The 21128-nt window shown below is 37.4% G+C and overlaps 1 protein-coding gene across 2 annotated transcripts in view; it reads right to left on the bottom strand.

The window, feature by feature from the left end:
* Nucleotides 1–17280, bottom strand: part of DNAJC1 (DnaJ heat shock protein family (Hsp40) member C1) — a 222955-nt gene extending 205675 nt beyond the window's left edge. For both annotated transcript variants that reach the window (XM_021696797.1, XM_044915533.1), the window contains exon 1: nucleotides 16920–17280. In XM_021696797.1, coding sequence (XP_021552472.1) covers nucleotides 16920–17126 — 207 coding nt within the window. In that variant the 5' untranslated portion in view covers nucleotides 17127–17280. The remainder of the gene's footprint in view (nucleotides 1–16919) is intronic.
* Nucleotides 17281–21128: the final 3848 nt, after the last annotated feature.

Below are 21128 nucleotides of genomic sequence, written 5' to 3'. Positions count from 1 at the left end.
ACATGTCTTTGTTCAATTTTCAGAGTCCTGAAATAGTTGTTATTGACAATTTTGTCAAATTTCATCATTTTGGGGGGAGGGGGGAAGCAGATTTGCTGAGCTCCTTACTCCATTAATACAAAAGCCTTGTCTTTCACTCTCTTTCTCTCTTTTACAGCACCTCTAAATTATGATTTCCAAATATTTTTGGTTGTATAAACTATCCATAAAAATTTTTAATTTTTGTATTTGTATTTGAATTTTATATATCTATTTATTCATTAACTTATATGTAGTCTATTACCATACTAATATATGGTATATTATAAAACATATATGAAAATAGGAGATTTTAAAGGATAAAATATAAGTGAGTAGAAGCTTCAACATTTTTTCCTGAGCCCAACAATTATCTTTTGCACCCTGGGCAAAGAAGTACCTGCTCTTCCACCCAGAAATCTAAACCAAGGACAGGTCATACTTTGCTGATGCCTGCAGTAAGCCAGCACTGTCCAATAAAAATATAATGCAAGCCATATGCATAACTTTACATTTTCTAGTAGTCACATTTAAAAAAAGGAAAAAAATATATAAAATTAATTTTATTAATATTTTATTTAAACCAATATATAAAAATATTCTTCTCAACATGTAATCAATATTAAAAATTATTGAGATATTTTACACTATTTTTTACACAAAGCCTTCAAAATCCAGTGTATATTTTACGTGGCTAGCACATCTCAATGAATAAGCCAAATTTTTGACAGTTAAAGTGAAATGTAGTCCTCCCCAAACAATAAAGTTGTGTTTAATGGGAAAATATTTTATACTCCTTCAGTTTTAAAATAGTTAATTAAAATTAAATAAAATGTAAAATTAATGTTCTTTGTCTAGCCATATTTCAAGTGCCTGACGGTCATATGTGGCTGGGGGCTATAATACTGGACAGCACACCTCTAAGCTATATGCACTGTGAGGACTGAAGAAGTTATAAATAAGCCTATAATATAGCTGATTGTTCAACAGTATCCAAAATATACTGTGTACATATGGTAAGGCATTCAGAAGAATAATTGAAAGTTAAGAGGCATTGAAGTGTGGTCTCATCCTCAAGACCTATTAGTTGGCTTTCTTGGCCAGGATACCATGGTGTTTGTTCGCCAGAATGAAGAACAGTATCTGCAGCTTATCCTAAGTATGTTTACAACCATAAAGCAATTTCATTTGACTACTACTACTAATATTTCTATTATTAGTGGAAATAAAATAATTCTACTAATCCCACAATTCAAACTGTTCCATTAGTTCATGTTACTGTCTCACCTTTGTGCATGTATATAACTCCTACAACATTATAACCAAATATGAATATGAATATGAACAACTTGATATTTGGCTTTTTTCACTTACAAGTATTTTTCCATGTTGCTGTGTACTTCTCACATATAGAGTTATTAATGATTATACATCACACCAAGAATGTCATAATTCACTGAAACAGTCTCACGTTAAAATTTGATTGTTTCCAATTATTTACTATTCTTAGTAATGCTATCAAAAGAACTAATGAATTAACAAATATGAAAAATAGGCTTTGTTATCGGTTTCATAACATAATCTAGATAGCTTTGCAAATTCTATTGTCACAAAAACAAAGGTTAGAAACATTACTGCAGAGAACTGCTGCAGAGACAGTATTGTTATCCACGTTAGAAAACCAACAATGACTGTAAGTGAAATGTCTTTTAAAAAGATCATTATACCACCGTTCTCTTCCATGTTAGTATCTTTAAAGACTTCCCTGGTATTAACAACTAAATATTAAATGTACATAATAATTACAAAACAAATGTGTTCCTCAAATTGTATGTACACCGATTATATTTGAGTCCTATGAATCCGGAATGAAAGGACTCTTTATCTTCCTTGTAAATCTGAACTGTTATACTTCTTTTCTTCAATCATTTATTGAAGCTTCAATTAAGGATCATTCAATTCCATGAAGCTAATATCCACTGAAATTCTATGACTTTAGTATTATCTTCAAGCTGATTACTAAAACAGTTTTCAGTGAGGTTAACCCTCACTGTCCTATGTTTTGTTTTGTGCATCTTTGAAGACTGAATATGAAAGAACATAATGTTATTTAGGCCCAGAAAGAGAAAGTCTTTTTTTTTTTTAAGATTTTATTTATTTATTTGAGAGAGAGAGAGATACAGCGAGAGGGGGAACACAAGCAGGGGGAGAAGGAGAGGGAGAAGCAGGTTTCCCACTGAACAGGGAACCCGATGCAGGGCTCGATCCCAGGACCCTGGGATCATGACCTGAGCCGAAGGCAGACGCTTAACGACTGAGCCACCCAGGCGCCCCAGAGAAAGTCTTTTTAAGAGGTTTGCAAGTAGCATATATTTACAGCTGACATGACATTACCTGTATATAATTTAACTTTAGGACCATTCATTTCCCCCAGCAATGGTTTTTTATGAAATGTATGCTGAGTTTTCACTGTCTTCTCCCCACCTGGCATATTTTTCTAACTAGGTTCAAGACGAAGTTCAGAACTCTCCTCTGGGTATCTCCAACAACAGGGCCATACACGTCACTCTGAGGCAATGTGATCTACTTATTATCATATTCAAAACCTTACAGGAGCCAACTATTTTAGAAATGTTACTTGACTCTTTTAGCACCCACACTTGAATAAAGTCTAGGAATAGTGGTCAGAAAGTGAATGGCCTACTGTCCCTTTTAATATCTAAGTCATAGTCTCTTATATTACTGTGAATAATAGGCTGACTATACTTCTGGATGATAAACAGTAAAATGTTCTTAGATAACAGGAAAACTAGCATTAAAAATAATAATTATTATAAGAGAAATGCAGCTTTTAAAAATATTCCAGGGTTAAAGTAGCACTGCAAGAATTGAGGGACTTCCTCCTTAACCCCACTCCAAATACATACCAATGATAAAATTTAGAGAGAAAATTACAAACACATAACCATGAAAAATACTAGTTAAGTATCTCTGTAGACAAAAACAAATGGAAACTTGTAGCCCCAATGAGAGCTTAAGGTATAGGCCTACTGGACTCCACACCTAGAAGCAGGCAGTAATCGAGAAGTAGGACTCTCACAGAATAATGAGGACTAAAAGTACTCTACAAAAGGCCTGGGATCAGAGCCAGGCTCAGTGCTTGAAACCAACAGTTACAGTGGGACTCTACCACCTGTCGGGGAAAAAAAGTAAAAAGTGAAAAGGCCACTCACTACCTGAGGCTACAGCTTATAAAATACTATGTATCTGAGATGGTAAGAGGCCATGATTTCAGCGCCACAGCTGAGACCAGGCCAAGCGATCTGCAGGGTTGGTAGCTGGATCTGCAGTGGCCCCAATATAACCTCAGGAGGGAGCCCTAAGCTGCCTATAGGAGTAAAAGCCACTGTGAAGCCCCTGGGGAGGGCTGCAGGAAAAGGAGAGAGAAACTCCCACGCAAGATAAACTTGTAAACTAAAATTTTACTGAAAGAAATATAACATCTTAATTATAAAAAAGAAATTATTTCCTTCAAGTTGAATCACCTATGTGCAGTTCTTTATAGTAATCTCGAAGTCTAAGATATTTTTATATTACAATGATAGGAGGTTTTTAATAGACACACAACCTGTACAATGAATGGCACATATGCATCCCTCTTTAAGAGTCTATAAGAACTTCTGGGTACAATTTTAATTAAATTAATCTTGTGGCTCACATTATCAAAGCTGACATACCCCAAATCATCTTATGTTTTCAACTTCTAGAAATTTGCTGTTGCTGACTTTTTACCCCAGGGAATCATTTATAGTAATCTCAAATCACGCTTAGCGTAGTTCTAAGACAACTGTAACCATGATGGCTTGGGTCTTCTCTAGGGTGGATTTAGTACGTATCTAAAGACCATGAAAACAAGAAGGTCCCTCAAGTTGCCAGTATGTTTTCTTTTTAACAGCTTTATTGAGGTATAACTGATCCATAAAGAATTGTGGGTTGTTTTTTTTTTTTTGAGTAACCTTACTACTGTAGAGAGAATCAACAAGTAACTACTTCCCTTGTGCATTTTATTTTAAGGCATTTCACAGCAATAATTTAGACGGAATATATACCATATTCAGTGGTACTCCAAAAGAAGATTGCAAATGAAGCTGAAAGTAGGTAAGAATTATGGTTTTGACTTGACATAAGAATAACATTTCCACTGAATACTATTACCCAAAAACTTAACAGGCTGTTTCATAACCCCATTGTTAGACATAAATAAAACAGGGTGGATGACCATCTGCTAAAAGACCTATAGAAGAGATTCCTATATGAGTAAATATTGGTGAGATCTCTTCCAACTTCAGGATTCTATTACTGGTTTTTAAATTTTTGTTTTTTTCACTCAACAGAATTTTTAACATTTCTGACCTCAGTACAATTTCTTTCTTGTACCAGGATTTCTTTTTATAGATTTATTTATTTGAGAGAGAGAGAGTGAGAGAGAGAGAATGTGTGCGGGCAGGGGGAGGGACAGAAGGAGAGAGAGAATCTCAAGCAGACTCCCCGCTGAGCAGGGAGCCTGACTAGGGGCTCCATCTCACAATCCTGATATCATGACCTGAGCTGAGATCAAGAGTCACCCAGGAGCCCCTGTACCAGGATTACTTAAAATAACAATAGCTAGATATAAAAATCATCAACATTAAGATCTACTTCTTTTCCTCAGGTGTGTATGAAATTACAAAAGATGAACTCAAAAAGATAGGCAATTAATTATTCAGTCTAAAGGAAGGCAATACTTATTAGGAGCTATGTAGAGGTGGCAGAGGCATCTAGTAAAAAAGGATGACTTGGCATCCCTGATTGATAAAGAGCCAAAATACTGGCGTATAAATAGAACTGCGTCTAGAAATCTTTAAAACCATTTAATTAAAGCTATAATAATCAAAATAGATGACAGTAGAGAATATAGTAACTATTTCATAGCTAGCAATATATATGGTGGATGAGTTTCAGAATAAACAGAATGGGCAACCTCAAAGTTAAAATTATAAACTAGGAACATTAGTGAATTCTTGGTTAAAGCAACACTAAAAACTTAGCATATTAATAACACTTTAAGAATTATCAAATGTAACAGGCAAGTCGGCAAAAGTAAATAACCTATTTGAATCAAGCTGATTACTTGAAAACACCCTTATTAGCAGACAGCTCTCTATGCATGGACACTGAGAGCCCACTGTCCCTAGAAGAGTAGCACGGACTATACTAATAGCCTTTATAGGCCAAAGAAAAGAATGGAAAATGTACAAATAATTAACCAGGAAGATGATACCTAGCAAAACTGGAACAATCAAAAAAGAAAACAATGCAACAAAAACTATGCTTAAAATCCAAAAAAAACCCCACAACAAAACCCAAAAAAACACAAAACAACAAAAACTACAAACTGTGTCCCTGACAAAATAGAAATAGTAGTAAGTGGCTTTATCCAAAAATATTTAGATGTATCTATACTACACAGAAATGTTAATTCTCTAAGCCTGAGCTTTCCTAAGTAGTAGCCATTAACCATATTTAAGCACTTGAAATGTGCTAGTACAATTCAGAAACCAAATTTTTAATTTTATTTGATTAATTTACATTTAAATTTAAAACATGATACTTGATTCAGTTACTAGAAAGCTTTTAAGTGTGTTTGGAAGATTTGGGGTATATGAATCCACTAGTTAGCAGTATATTTTATGAAATCTCAACGCAGATCAAGTATTTTCTATCAAAACTTAGTATCTGAATTGAAGTGTACTAGAAGTATAAATGTAAAATACATACCAGATTTTGAAGACAGTAAAAAAGCTAGAATGTGAGCTATTTCATTAATAAAATGTGATTACATGTTGAAATATTTTTGATACATTGCATTAAATATATTATTAAAATTAATCTGCTTTTTTACTTTTTAAATGTAGTTTTTAGAAAATTTAAAATTACATATGTGGTTTGTATTATATATCTATTACACAGTGCTGCTCTAAGGGATCAATGGCTTGAAAAAGTGACAAATGCTCCAAATTTGAAATATATGTCAGTCGGATTTCTAAGTAAAATATTACCTTATTACCTATCTCTTAATGTCACAAATATTACTTTAGGCTACTCATAATTTGTATATTTATATATTCCAAAGTCATTTGTATCCACTTCACACAGAGGACTGGTACAAATCATTAAAGTATTCCTCTAAGTTATTGCAAACTATGGTAATATTTAATGGTTATTCCAGCATCCAGAATGAGTAATCAAGTATCTGAAGGACACTGAATCATCAAAGACTTATTGATTCCTTTTATATTCAGATTCTCTCACTGATACGGTAAATAATGCTTTTGCATCTATGAGGGCTCAATAAGGATCTTTAGTATAGCCAAGATTTTAATAAAACTAACTTTATAGGACAATTATATTTATATATGTGTGTATTATTATATATTATATTATTATATATTAATATTATTATATAAATATAATTTCTTATATAAGCATATCATGCATATATGCTTATAAATTATCTCCTGGAAGAAAGACATCAGAACCATATGCCTTTACAGTGCTTTTCCAACCTTTTTCATACCATGGCATTTCACAGAAAATTATATTTGCAAAGACACATTGGAGTAAACTGCTAAGTCTGCTCAAGAGAGGACATCACCATTTAAGCACAGTTGCTTGTAGCACATTAATTGGGAAGCTTGGTTTTAAAAGTCCCCATAAAACACTGCAAAAATCTCTGACCCATATTTTATTTTCACCTGATTCATATTTTATTTTTACTTATGCCTACAGTTGTGAAAATACAACCCCTCAACATTTTTAATGACAATATCCAAAGAAGGCCACAAGATGGAGATATTACTCCATTACCATTTTTATTTGTAGTTTTTGCATTTTTTCCACATTTCCTTCTCCCTATGTACTTCCTACTTTGTCACGTCAGTGGTATTCTCAGGTATTGTCCGTGTCGCTAACATTTACTCTGGTTCCTCTCCCACTCTGCTTTAACTAGCTTTATTAAAGAAGTACTATATAATGAATACTTGTTTTTAATATTAAAAGAAGGGAAATTATTTTATTCTAACTCAGTATTTTTCTACCTCTCTAAAATTAAGATAATCTTCATATATTGTTCTCATCTAGGTAAAAAATCTAAAAAATTTGCTACCCACAAAGTAATAAGCATTCCAAAAGTCGCTTACTAGAATACATTACTTTGTAAGGCTATAGATTTACTTCATGTTGATATTGCTCCAAACTTCTCTGCAACTCTTCTTTGAGAACAGTCCTTAAACTAGCTTATGAACCTTATATGAAATTTATATCCAGATCTCTTTTATCAGTCCAAACTATATTTACCCAAGCTTGTTAACCCAATTTAGTTACCAAATTTAGCTCCAAATCACTGTTACCTATAGCTGAAAATCAAATCCATCTTAAAAATGTACTATTAATGAGAATAATCTGCCAAATATGCTGTAGGCTTTGAAGGTGATTCAAAATAAGAAGTTTCAACAATAGTTTTAGACATGGCAATACTGTTGAAAACCTCTAACACTTTCCACAATAAATAATTTCAAGATCAAGCTAATTTACTCTAAGTTGAACCTCATATACTACTTCCAAAGACGTGATACAAAAAGTCACACATTAATTCTGTATAACTACTATAGAATTGTATAGCATGGTAATCATTTGAACTTCATCAAATGTCTAAACCAAAATTCTTTAAACATAAGAAGTATATTTCCTATCATAGATAAAAGATCCATTAAAAAATACCATAAGATAGGATATAATCAACTACAAGTAAAATCACAATTTCCAACCATCCTACATTATACATACATGTTAACTTCCTTAAATCAAATTTAGAAACCAACTATTAACAAAAAACACCACTTAAAGTCAGAAAAGAACCTCAATACTAATCTTTTATCTGTTAACTAAAAGTGTGGTCATTGAAAATAACTAATAAGATATGCAATTTTTTTTAAAGATTTTATTTATTTATTTGACAGAGAGAGAGAGACAGCGAGAGAGGGAACACAAGCAGGGGGCGTGGGAGAGGGAGAAGCAGGCCTCCCGCTGAGCAGGGAACCCGATGCGGGGCTCGATCCCAGGACCCTGAGATCATGACCCAAGCCAAAGGCAGTCGCTTAACCGACTGAGCCACCCAGGCGCCCCGCAATTTTTTTTTTAATTTCAAAAAGTCAGAGGCTTCTTAGTAATGTATAACTTCAATTGGTCATGGGATAGCTTCCTTAACTTGACCTATTTTGATGTGGTATGAATAAAGTCCTCAAAAATTGACTAGAAATATGAAGTCTCTACCTTCCTTAGTAGGCATGTATATGGACCCTATGATTTCTATATGATCTGTTCAGACCTTCCCAGTAAATGACAATGATCTTTTTGGTCTTAAATGGTTTTGACTACTGCTCATTAGAGTCTCATGTAGCTTTTTAAAATTCTTGTGCCTTCTATAACCAGGAGTTGCATGTATTCCAGAATTTGTTTAACTAAAGAAATTATTCCCTCTTAGAATTCTAGTGTTGGCTCTCGTGGCATTTTAATATTGCTTCTTTTCCATTTTCCACTGTTTATACTATGACATTCCCTTTATTTAATACTTGATTTTAGACTCTTATCTTCAACAATTACTCTTCACCTTTAACAATTCAAATTCTATTAGCTGACTGTAGCTGCACAGAGCTTTATGTTTACTGCCTCCCTGGCACTAAAATGGGTGTCTTTCTAATAATGAAACATTGTTTTAAACACACATTCTCTCTAACCAGAAATGTAGAATGTGGCATACCCTTGCTTTTGCAATATGCTCAATTACATATGAGATTTCAGTTGGTGGATGACATTAATCAAAAACACTTACTAAATAAGTGAATGAATCCTAACCTTACTTGGGAATGAGACCCAGATTCTAGATTAAATTTCTAATTAAGTCCTAATGACACTCTTCAAAAAAATTTTAAGTAAATATAAGTAAAAAACCAAAATATTTAGCTCTTAAAATAGAATACTGTGATGTTACTTAAAACACAGTAATCATTTCAGCTGGGCTTGAGAAAAGAATGGAAGACTTCAGGGAGACCCTTACGCCACGAAGATAAAGGAGTTAAAAAACAATCAGTCAGAAATGAAAAGTGCAATAACTGGGATTGGAAACAGGCTTGATACAATGAACACAAGGCTGGAAGAATGAGAAGAACAAATAAGTGATACAGATGACAGAAAAATGGAAAATAATGAAGCTGAACAAAAAAGAGAAAGAAGAATTATGGAACACAAGATTAGACTTAGGGAACTCAGTGACTCCAACAAACATAGTAATACTGGTATCATTGGAGTCCCAGAAGAAGAGAGACAAAAGGAGGCAGAAAATTTATTTGAGGAAATAACAGCTGAAAAATTCACTAATCTGGAGAAGGAAACAGATATCCAGATTCAGGAGGCACAGAGAACTCCCATCAAAATCAACAAAAGTGGGCCAATACCAAGACATCTTGTAATTACATTTGCAAAATATAGTGATAAAGAAAAAAAATCTTAAAAGGAGCAAAACAAAAGAAGTCCTTAACTTACAAGGGAAGACCCATAAGGCTAGCTGCAGATTTTGCAACAGAAACTTGGCAAGCCAGAAGGGAGCAGCATGATATACTCAAAGTGCTGAACAGGAAAAATCTGGAGCCAAGAATACTCTATCCAGCAAGGCTATCATTCAGAATAGAAGGAAAGATAAATATTTTCCCAGACAAACAAAAACTAAAGGAGTTTGTGACCCCTAAACCAGCCCTGCAAGGAATATTAAAGGGGACTCTTGGAGTGCAAAGGAAAGACCCAAAGTGACAAAGAAAGGAATAGAGAAAATCTCCAGAAACAATGACAAAACAAGTAATAAAATGGCACTAAATACATATCTATCAATAATTACTCTGAATGTAAATGGACTAAACACTTCAATCAAAAGACACAGGGTGTCAGAATGGATAAAAAAACACAAGACCCATCTATATGCTGCCTATGAGAGACTCATTTTAGACCTAAAGACACCTGCAGACTGAAAGTGAGGGGATGGAGAAACATTTATCATGCAAACAGGTGTCAAAAGAAAGCCAGAGTAGCGATACTTGTGTCAGACAAACTAGACTTCAAAACAAAGATTGTAACAAGTGATGAAGAAGGGCACTGTATCATAATAAAGTGGACAATCCAACAAGAAGGTCTAATAATTGTAAATATTTATGCACCCAACATGGGAGCACCCAAATATATAAAACAATAACAAACATAAAGGAACTAAGAGACAATAATACAATTATAGTAGGGAACTTTAACACACCACTTACATCATCTGAACAGAAAATGAACAAGGAAACAATGGCTTTGAATGACACACTGGGGGATGCCTGGGTGCCTCAGTCAGTTAAGAATCTGCCTTCGGCTCAGGTCATGATCCCAGAGTCCTGGGATCAAGCCCGCATCAGGCTCCTTGCTCGGCAGGGAGCCTGCTTCTCCCTCTGCCTGACGCTCCCCCTGCTCGTGCTTGTGCTCCTGCGCTCTCTCTCTCTCTCTCTTTCTGACAAATAAATAAATAAAATCTTTAAAAAAAATTAATGACACACTGGACCAGATGGACTTAACAGATATATTCAGAACATTCCATCCTAAAACAGCAGAACACACATTCTTTTCAAGTGCACATGGGGCATTCTCCAGAACAGATCACATTCTAGGTCACAAATCAGGCCTCAACAAGTACAAAAAGGATTGAGATCATACCATGCACATTTTCTGACCACAACACTATGAAATATGAAGTCAATCATAAGAAAAAATTTGGAAAGACCACAAATATATGGAGGTTAAACAACATCCTACTACTAAATAATGAATGGGTCAACCAGGAAATCAAAGAAGAAATAAAAAAAAAAATACATGGAGACAAGTGAAAATGAAAACACATAAAATAAGAAAATCTCAAATAAAATAAAATGGGAGCACCTAAATATATAAAACAATAAAATAAGAAAAATCTCAAATAAACAACCTAACTTTACACCTACACAAGCTAGAGAAAGAAGAACAAAGGAAGGCTAAAGTCAGCAGATGGCAGGAAATAATAAAGATTAGCACAGAAATAAATGACACAGAAACTAAAAAAAAAAAAAAAAAAGAAACCCAATAGAACAGATCAATGAAAACAGGAGCTGGTTCTTTGAAAAAATTAATTGATAACATCCTGGCCAGACTTATCAAAAAGAAACTGTGGAAAGAGCCAAGATGTCCATGGACAGATGAATGGATAAAGAAGATGTGGTGTATATACACAATGGAATATTATGCAGCCATCAAAAGGAATGAGATCTTGCCATTTGCAACGATGTGGATGGAACTGGAAGGTATTATGCTGAGCGAAATAAGTCAATCAGAGAAAGACATGTATCATATGACCTCACTGATATGAGGAATTCTTAATCTCAGGAAACAAACTGAGGGTTGCTAGACTGGTGGGGGTGGGAGGAATGGGGTGGCTGGGTGATAGACACTGGGGAGGGTATGTGCTATGGTGAGTGCTGTGAATTGTGCAAGACTGTTGAATCACAGATCTGTACCTCTGAAACAAATAATACATTATATGTTAAAAAAGAAGAAGAAGAAGACGATAGCAGGAGGGGAAGAATGAAGGGGGGAATCAGAGGGGGAGATGAACCATGAGAGACAATGGACTCTGAAAAACAAACTGAGGGTTCTAGAGGGGAGGGGGGTGGGAGGATGGGTTAGCCTGGTAATGGGTATTAAAGAGGGCAGGTTCTGCATGGAGCACTGGGTGTTATATGCAAACAATGAATCATGGAACACTACATCAAAAACTAATGATGTAATGTATGGTGATTAACATAATTAAAAAAAAAAAAAGAAAAGAAAAGGACCCAAATAAATAAAATCACAAATGAGGAGAAATAGCAACCAACACCACAGAAACACAATTATAAGAGAATATTATGAAAATCTATATGCCACCAAATTGGACAACCTGGAAGAAATGGATAAATTCCTAGAAACATATAAACACCCAAAACTGAAACAGGAAGAAATAGAAAACTTGAACAGATCAATAACCAGCAAAGAAACCAAGTCAGTAATCAAAAATCACTCAACAAACAAAAATCCAGGGCCAGATGGCTTTACAGGCAAATTTTACCAAACGTTTAAAGAAGAATTAATACCTATTCTCAAACTATTCCAAAACATAGAAAAGGAAGGAAAACTTCCAAATTCATTCTATGAGGCCAGCAATACCCTGATACCAAAACCAGGTAAAGACTCCATCAAAAAAGGAAACTATAGGCCAATATACCTAATGAACCTGAATGCAAAAATTCTCAATAAAATACTAGCAAACTGAATCCAACAGTACATTAAAAAAACCATTCACCATGATTGAGTGGGATTTATTCCTGGGTTGCAAGGGGGGTTCAATATTCTCAAATCAATCAACATGATACACTACATTCAGAAAAGAAAGGACAAGAACCATATGATCCTTTCAGTAGATGCAGAAAAGGCATCTGACAAGGTACAACATTCATTCATGATAAAAACCCTCAACAAAGTAAGGTAAGAGGGAACATACCTCAACATAATAAAGGCCATATACAAAATTCCCACAGCTAATATCATCTTCAATAGGGAGAGTTTTTTCTCTATGGTCAGGAACAAGACAAGGATGTCCACTCTCACCACTATTATTTAACATAGTATTGGAAGTTCTAGCCATAGCAAACAGACAGGAAAAGAAATAAAAGGCATCCAAATGGGCAAGAAAGAAGTAGAATTTTCACTATTTGCAGATGACATGACTCTACATAGAAAACCCAAAAGATTCCACCAAAAAAATTGCTAGAACTGATACATGAATTCAATAAGGATACAAAATCAACATACAGAAATCGGTTGCATGTCTATACATCAATAATGAAGCAGCAGAAAGAAAAACCAAGGAATCAATCCCATTTACAACTGCACCAAAAACCGTAAGATACCTTGGACTAAACCCAACCAAAGAGGTGAAAGACCTATACTCTGAAAATTGTAAAACACTGATGAAAGAAACTGAAAATGACACAAAGAAATGGAAAGACATCCCATGCTCATGGATTGGAAGAACAAATATTGTTAAAATGTCTATACCACCCAAAGCAATCTATATATTTAATGTAATTCCTATCAAAATAACAACAGCATTTTTCACAAAGCTAGAACAAACAATCCTAAAATTTGTATGGAACCACGAAAAACCCTGAATAGCCAAAGCAAACTTGAAAAAGAAAAGCAAGGCTGGAGGCATCACAATTCCGTACTTCAAGTTATATTACAAAGCCGTAGTAATCAAGACAGTATGGTACTGGCACAAAAATAGACACATAGATCAATGGAACAGAATAGAAAACCCAGAAATGAACCCACAACAATATGGGCAAATCTTCAACAAGGAAAGAATATCCACTACTTTCTTGACTTGAAAGAAATCATCTTTTTCTTGGTTTGCCCCCTGCTTCACTGGCTGTTCCTTCTCCATTTCCTTTGCTGGTTCTCCCACATCTCCCTGACTCTTAAAGTTTGGAATGCCCATGGCTTACCTTCCAGACCTCTGTTTTTCTCTCTTACTTTCACTCTCCCTGGTGAACTTACCCAGTTTTGTGGCTTCAAATTGCCTTCTAAGTGCCAACGACTCCCAAATTTATATCTACAGCTCAAACCTCTCCCCTTATAACTCCAGACTTACATAACCAACTCTCTATATGCCAGATCCAATTGAATGTTTAACATTAAATTTAGCATGACCAAAACCAAATTTCTGATTTTCCCCGAACCAGACCTGCTTCTATACTAGGCTTCTCCATCTCAGTAGTAGCAACTGCAATTAGACAAGTATTTAATTACTGAGGCCAAAAGCTTTAGAATTATCCTCAACTTTTTCCCCTTCATATCCCACATTCAAACAATCAGTAAAATTCTGTCAACTCTTTGTTCCAATTAAATCTAGAATTTGACCGGATCCACTCTACATTCTACATCACAATTATCCCACTAAGTAACTAATGACATACATACAGACCATCCTCAACACAATAATCATTCTGAAATTTAAGTCAAATCACGTACCTCTTCAGTCAACCCCCCAACATGGATCCCCAACTTACTTATTTGTAATAACCAAAGTCCATGACTCTGATCTCATCTCATGTTACTGTCCCACTGGTTCACCCTGCTTTAGCCGTACTAGGTGCCTCACTATTCCTCCAACATTACGCAAGCTCTTGCCTCAAGGCCTTAGCATTTGCTGTTTGCCTTTCTTGAATGCTCTTCCCCAACCTGTCAACATGACTCACGCCCTTACTTCCTTCAGAAGCCTTTTCTGACCACCTGACATTTATATTTACTTGTTTGGTTGTTTCCAATTAATTCCCCCTACTAAAATGTGAGTTTCATGAGGCTAGGGGGTTTTGTTTTGTATACCAGCCAATTCCCAGTGCTTAAAATTTAGCAGGCACCAAATAAATTTCTGTTGAATTAACAACAAAACTGATGAGTGCAGAGAGCCAGGTTACAACTCCGAGTAACCTATCTACTTTGTCCTGGTCCCTCATGTCTGGTAAGTCACCAAAAGACTGATTGGCTCTGGCCTGAAAATTACACATTAAGAACCAAAAAGAGGCTGCATTTGTCTCTACCAAATTTCTGGTCCCCTGAAAGTCTTTCAAGAAAGTTAAGGTTCAATGTAATGTAAAGAAATTGTTCCAATCAGTGTCTCTGCTTAGGTAGGATAAAATTTCTTCTGGCATTCCTTCCAATTTCAACACTGCTAAGTAGAGAAACACAGATTAAAACAATTTTCAGGATCCTTCTTTTCAAATTCTATCTTGACATAGAATTTTCTCGATTATCTATGCTTCTTTATTTTCCCATCCTTGCTCATACAGTTAAGTACTCTGGTATTCATACTGCCTAATTAAGTCTGAAATTAAACTGCATGGAATTATAAAAGAAAATTTTATGAGGGTTCACATGCAAGCTAGATTATATAAACTAAATTTTAAACTACTGTTACTAAATTTCTGTATTCTTTTAAAAGGCCTTAATTTTCCATGAGTAACTGGAAAGCATCTTGAAGATCTCTGGTCAGGTTATGTATTAAGAGTCTCTCTAGGGGCCCCTGGGTGGCTCAGTAGGTTAAGCGTCTGCCTGCCTTCGGCTCAGGTCATGATCCCAGGAGTCCTGCTCAGCGGGGAGTCTGCTTCTCCCTCTCCCTCTGCCCCTCCCTGTGTTCTCTGTCTCTCTCAAATAAATAAATGAATAAATAAAGAGATCTTAAAAAAACTCTCTCTAGGTAGAGTTTAATCATGATAAATTCTAAAAAGTATTCTTGATATTAAAGGTATTCTTAAAAGTCTTCAGAGTTATATTTTCACTAATGATTTTTACACATATTGTAGCATCATTCACTCTGAAAATGAGGTATATTCTGTCTCCATGAGAAGGAAGTGGCACCAGGTGAAGATAATGAATATAGACATATCATAATTGTTTGCATGTAAGAATCTTAAGTGTGACATGCTTACACTTTATAACTCTTACAAATATGAAATTGTTAAAATCATGGTGCCGGGCAAAAGCAATTTTATATTCCATCAGTTTTCACTGAATGTAAATTTCCATTTAGTGTTAAACTCAATAGTTCATACAAATTTATGATAACCTATAGGCGGAAAATGTACATTTCATACCTAGTCATGAATGACATATCATATTCATATCTTGTCTAGGATGACAATTGTTGGTAAACCTTAATTTTTTTTTTACCCACATAACTATTCGAAGCATTTTTTGAAGGGCTCAATCTGATCGTGCGAAATTCTAAGTCTTTGACCCCGTAATCCTTAAATCAGTGAAATGCCATCTCCTTGGCAGTAGGTTTCAGATAGAGACTGGATAAAGAGCAACAAACGGACTTTACAAGTTAGCCTCAAGCTAAAAAAGGAGAGGAAAAGAAATGAAAGGAAAACAAAAAGAAAGAAAACGATTTGGAGCTACTGGTTGGGCTTCTCTTCCTGTAGCACCCCAAGTGCCTCCGATGCCCAGAACACTTAATAAGCTCCTTCTCTTCTAATTCCACGACCACCTCGGTGGAGCCTTCAAGATCCTCCAGATGTCAAAACTGTGATACGAACCCCTATCCAACAGGCTAAAAAGTCCAAAGTACAGTGCAAGAAAAACTTCTGCAACACAGACGCTGACGAAAACGCATTCCTATCTCCCGGGAAAGAAGAGGCAAGAAAGCAACTAAAACAGTAAGTGTAACCGGGTAGGTGAAAATTTAGGGGAGCCATGACTATTCTTTCCACATTCAGAGGGCAGGAAAGGAAAGGTGTAAAGGTCTACTCTTTCTTCTTCCTCCAACACAGCTGGATGGAAGGATCTCCCCGAGAATGGCAGAGGTAAGAGAAGGTATCTCCACCCCAGGCTGGTGGCACCGTCCAACCTGTCACTGAGACCGGAACTTGAGAAGAGGAGCACGGCGGGGAGGAGCGGGGGTAGGGGGACAAATTCTGCGGCTGGGGTTACAAAGAGCCCCCGGTGGGCCCGGGTGAGGAGGGCAGCCAGAGCCCAGGATGACCCAGTGCTGGCCGCGGTGCCCGGCTCCCTCGGAGCAAACAGGGTCAAAGCCCGCCCCACCCCCTCCTTTCTGCCCCGACCTGCACGTTTCTACCCCGGAGTCGCCGAAGCAGGCGCAGCCCTCGCGCGGGCCGGCGGCCCCGCATACCTGCTGCGGCCCCGCTTACCTGCTGCACCCCGAGGAACTTGTAGAAGTTGAGCTGCACCTCCTCCACCAAGTCAAATAACTCGAGGTCTCCGCTCTCCCAGCCGTGTGCCGGCCCTAGGGCCGCCAGTAGCAGCAGCAACAGCAGTGGCCGCGGCGGCGGGAACGGCACTAGCCGACGCCAGCGGCGCCGAGGCAGCCGGGCCAGACGGGAGCAGGTAGCCGTCATCGCGCTGGGCTCGGAAAGGTCACTCGCCACGCTGTGCCGTCGGCCGAGACCGCGGACGTGGCGGGCAGCGTGGTCTGTGGGGACAGTGCCTGTCAGTCAAAAGCACGGGCAGCCGCACCGGAAGGCAAAGACCGCAGGAGCGGGCGAACGCAGTGGCGGGTGGGCGGGCGGGGCCGCAGCCGGCTCTCCGTTCCGCAGACCCTCACCCCCAGGCCTACAAACAGCTGTGAAGCCAGCGCCGGGCGCTGAGGTTGCAGAGGGGGAGAGGCTTCCCCTCGCCTCAGCCTATCCCAGGCCTCGCTTCCGGTGACATCACGTCTCCTAGCAACCGCGGGAGGGTGGGCGGGGCCGGAAGTAGGGAAGCTGGGCGCCCCAGATCCGGGCCTCGGAGAAGTGCGTTTTTGTCGCTCGCGCCCACTGAGAAGCTGTACGTTTATTTACACAGATTAAGGCACATGGAATCACGCGTGTACCTGGAACATCCCAAGTATAAATTTCCCTGGAAACGTCTACCTTCTTACTCTCCTAGCCCCATATTGAAAACAAGAGCTTATCTTGAGACTGATTTGATTATGGCTTCTGTTACATACATTTCATCATACTGTCAGCATAAAGATATAGGAGGAATTGAACCCACGGCCTGAAAAGGGGAATATCTAGTGAGTAGTCTAGAGTGTCCTTTATGACAGAGGTGAAGCAGAAATGGAATTCGGACCAACAAAAAATGTATACTTCTAAATAAGATTTATAGGCATAATACCATAAATAGGCAGCTTGGTAGAATGAATAATGGTGACTCAATCATGGTCTTAAGGGAAGTGCAATTTATCCACCTTAGCGCATTTCCAATTGGGGTCCCTTTCCCAATTGAGATGTTTTTAAAAAGACATATAGGCTTAGAACCTCCTTTCTCTTTCCCACTAATGTCTTACCTCCTAGTTTTACATTGCTTCTGTTCAGTATGTTTTAATTTTTTCCTCTACCACTATTGCTTTCTCTTGCATAAACTTTATTTTCTTCTCAGGCTTCTCACACTTCTCCTCCCTGACTCCCTACTCTTGTCGAGGAAGTAGAAGGGAACATATGCTTGTATAACTCAGGGTGCTCGCCCAGTTTTGAAAATTTTATAGTAAGTATATATTATATTTGATAAAATCTTATAGTAAGTATATATTATATTTGATAAAGGTTAGAAAAACAGTATCTAGGAAGAATCTTAAGAAATCCTTTTGTTATTATAGAACTTAAAAATATTTTTAAATAGTCATGAATGCAAGAATACCTTGCTTTAAAATGTATATGCTTGAATTCATCACATTTTAATTTGATCCCGAGGCTTACCTTTCAAGGATACAAGAACAAGGGGTCTTTATCTGCTAGGGCTGCTACAACAAAATACTATAGACTGGGTATCTTATAGAAAGAGAAAGGAGGTTCTAAGCCTGTATGTCTTTTTAAAAACATCTCAACTGGGAAAGGAACCCCAATTGGAAATGGGCTAAGGTGGATAAATTGCACTTCCCTTAAGACCATGATTGAGTCACCATTATTCATTCTACCAAGCTGCCTATTTTATGGTATTATGCCTATAAATCTTATTTAGAAGTATACATTTTTTGTTGGTCCGAATTCCATTTCTGCTTCACCTCTGTCATAAAGGACACTCTAGACTACTCACTAGATATTCCCCTTTTCAGGCCGTGGGTTCAATTCCTCCTATATCTTTATGCTGACAGTATGATGAAATGTATGTAACAGAAGCCATAATCAAATCAGTCTCAAGATAAGCTCTTGTTTTCAATATGGGGCTAGGAGAGTAAGAAGGTAGACGTTTCCAGGGAAATTTATACTCGGGATGCTCCAGGTACACACGTGATTCCATGTGTCTTAATCTATGTAAATAAACGTACAGCTTCTCAGTGGGCGTGAGCAACAAAAAACGCATTTCTCTGAGGCCTGGATCTGGTAGCTTAAACAACAGACATGTATTTCCCACAGTTCTGGAGGCTGGGAAGTCTGAAACCTGAGTGCCAGCATGGTAGGGTTCTGGTGAGAGCCCTCTTCCTGGTTGCAGACAGCTGCCTTCTTCTAGTACCCTTACAAGGCAGGACAGGGAGGGAGGAAGGGAGGGAGAGGGAGAAAGAGAGAGAAAGTGAGAGAGGTCTATGAAGATCTGTGTTTCCTTTTATAAGGGCACTAATCCCACAATGGGAGCTCCACCATGATGACCTCGTCTAAACCTAATTATCTCCCAAAGGCCCCATCTCCCAATACCATCACATTGGGGGTTAGGGCTTCAACACATGAATTATGGGGAAATACATTTAGTCCATAGCAAGGGGTATCACCTTTTCTGTGTATCCCCAGTACCAAGCACAATGGCCAGCACATGCTAGCATTCAATTAGTGAACCCAACACTGTGAAAATCTCCCACCATTTCTCCCAGTACAATTTTTTTAGCTTGCTTTTTGGCATGTCATTTTTCTTAAGGTGAAACGCATCTTCCCCAAATATCTCATTTAACTTAGTGTTTATTCAATGAGTAAAACATTTAAATAAGATGAAAGTAATCATCTTTTTTTTATTATGTTATGTTAATCCCCATACATTCCATCATTAGTTTTAGATGCAGTGTTCCATGATTCATTGTTTGTGCATAACACCCGGTGCTCCATGCAGAACGTGCCCTCTTTAATACCCATCACCAAGCTGACCCATCCCCCCACCTCCCTCCCCTCTAGAACCCTCCGTTTGTTTCTCAGAGTCCATAGTCTCTCATGGTTCATCTACCCCTCCGATTTCCCCCCCTTCATTCTTCCCCTCCTGCTACCTTCTTCTTTTTTTTTCTTAACATATATTGCATTATTTGTTTCAGAGGTACAGAGCTGAGATTCAACAGTCTTGCACAATTCACAGTGCTTACCAGAGCACATACCCTCCCCAGTGTCTATCACCCAATCACCCCATCCCTCCCACCCCCCTCCCCTCTAGAACCCTCAGTTTGTTTTTCAGAGCCCATAGTCTCTCATGGTTCGTCTCCCCCTCTGAATTCCCATCCCTTCATTTTTCCCTTCCTGCTATCTTCTTTTTTTTTTTTTTAACATGTATTGTTTCAGAGGTACAGATCTGAGATTCAACAGTCTTACACAATTCACAGCACTCACCATAGCACATACCCTGCCCAGTGTCCATCACCCAGCCACCCCATCCGTCCAACCCCACCCCCCACTCCAGCAACCCTCAGTTTGTTTCCTGAGATTAAGAATTCTTCATATCAGTGAGGTCATATGATACATGTCTTTCTCTGATTGACTTATTTTGCTCAGCATAATACCCTCCAGTTCCATCCACATCATTGCAAATGGCAAGATTTCATTCCTTTTGATGGCTGCATAATGATCCATTGTATATATGTATATATATATATATATATATATATGTATATATATATATATATATATATATATATATATACATATATATATATACCACATCTTCTTTATCCATTCATCTGTCGATGGACATCCTGGCTCTTTCCATTGTTTGGCTATTGTGGACATTGCTGCTATAAACATCGGGGTGCACGTGCCCCTTTGGATCCCTACCTTTGTATCTTTGGGGTAAATACCCAGTAGAGAAATTGCTGGGTCATATGGTAGCTCTATTTTCAGCTTTTTGAGGAACCTCCATACTGTTTTCCAGAGTGGCTGCACCAGCTTGCATTCCCACCAAGTGAAGGCAGTAACTTTAAAGATTAAACATTTGTAGGCTTAAATGTCTTAGGAAGACAGAAAATTCATGAGTTGAATGTTCAACATAAGGGGGTACATAAATAACCACAAAGTAAACCCAGAGTGAGGGTCTCAATGACACCTAATTGTTTTCAATATGGCATTCATGCAAGTGAGTGGGGTGCATATTAGTTCATATACAAATAATTTTTAAAAATTTCATTAGTTTGTAGGTTCTGGTGTTGACAAGGTTCAAGATATAACCATGAT

Source organism: Neomonachus schauinslandi, chromosome 5 (assembly GCF_002201575.2).
Source record: "Neomonachus schauinslandi chromosome 5, ASM220157v2, whole genome shotgun sequence".
NCBI lineage: Eukaryota > Metazoa > Chordata > Mammalia > Carnivora > Phocidae > Neomonachus > Neomonachus schauinslandi.
Note: the sequence above shows the minus strand (reverse complement) of the source record. Positions and strands in the feature narration are given on the sequence as shown.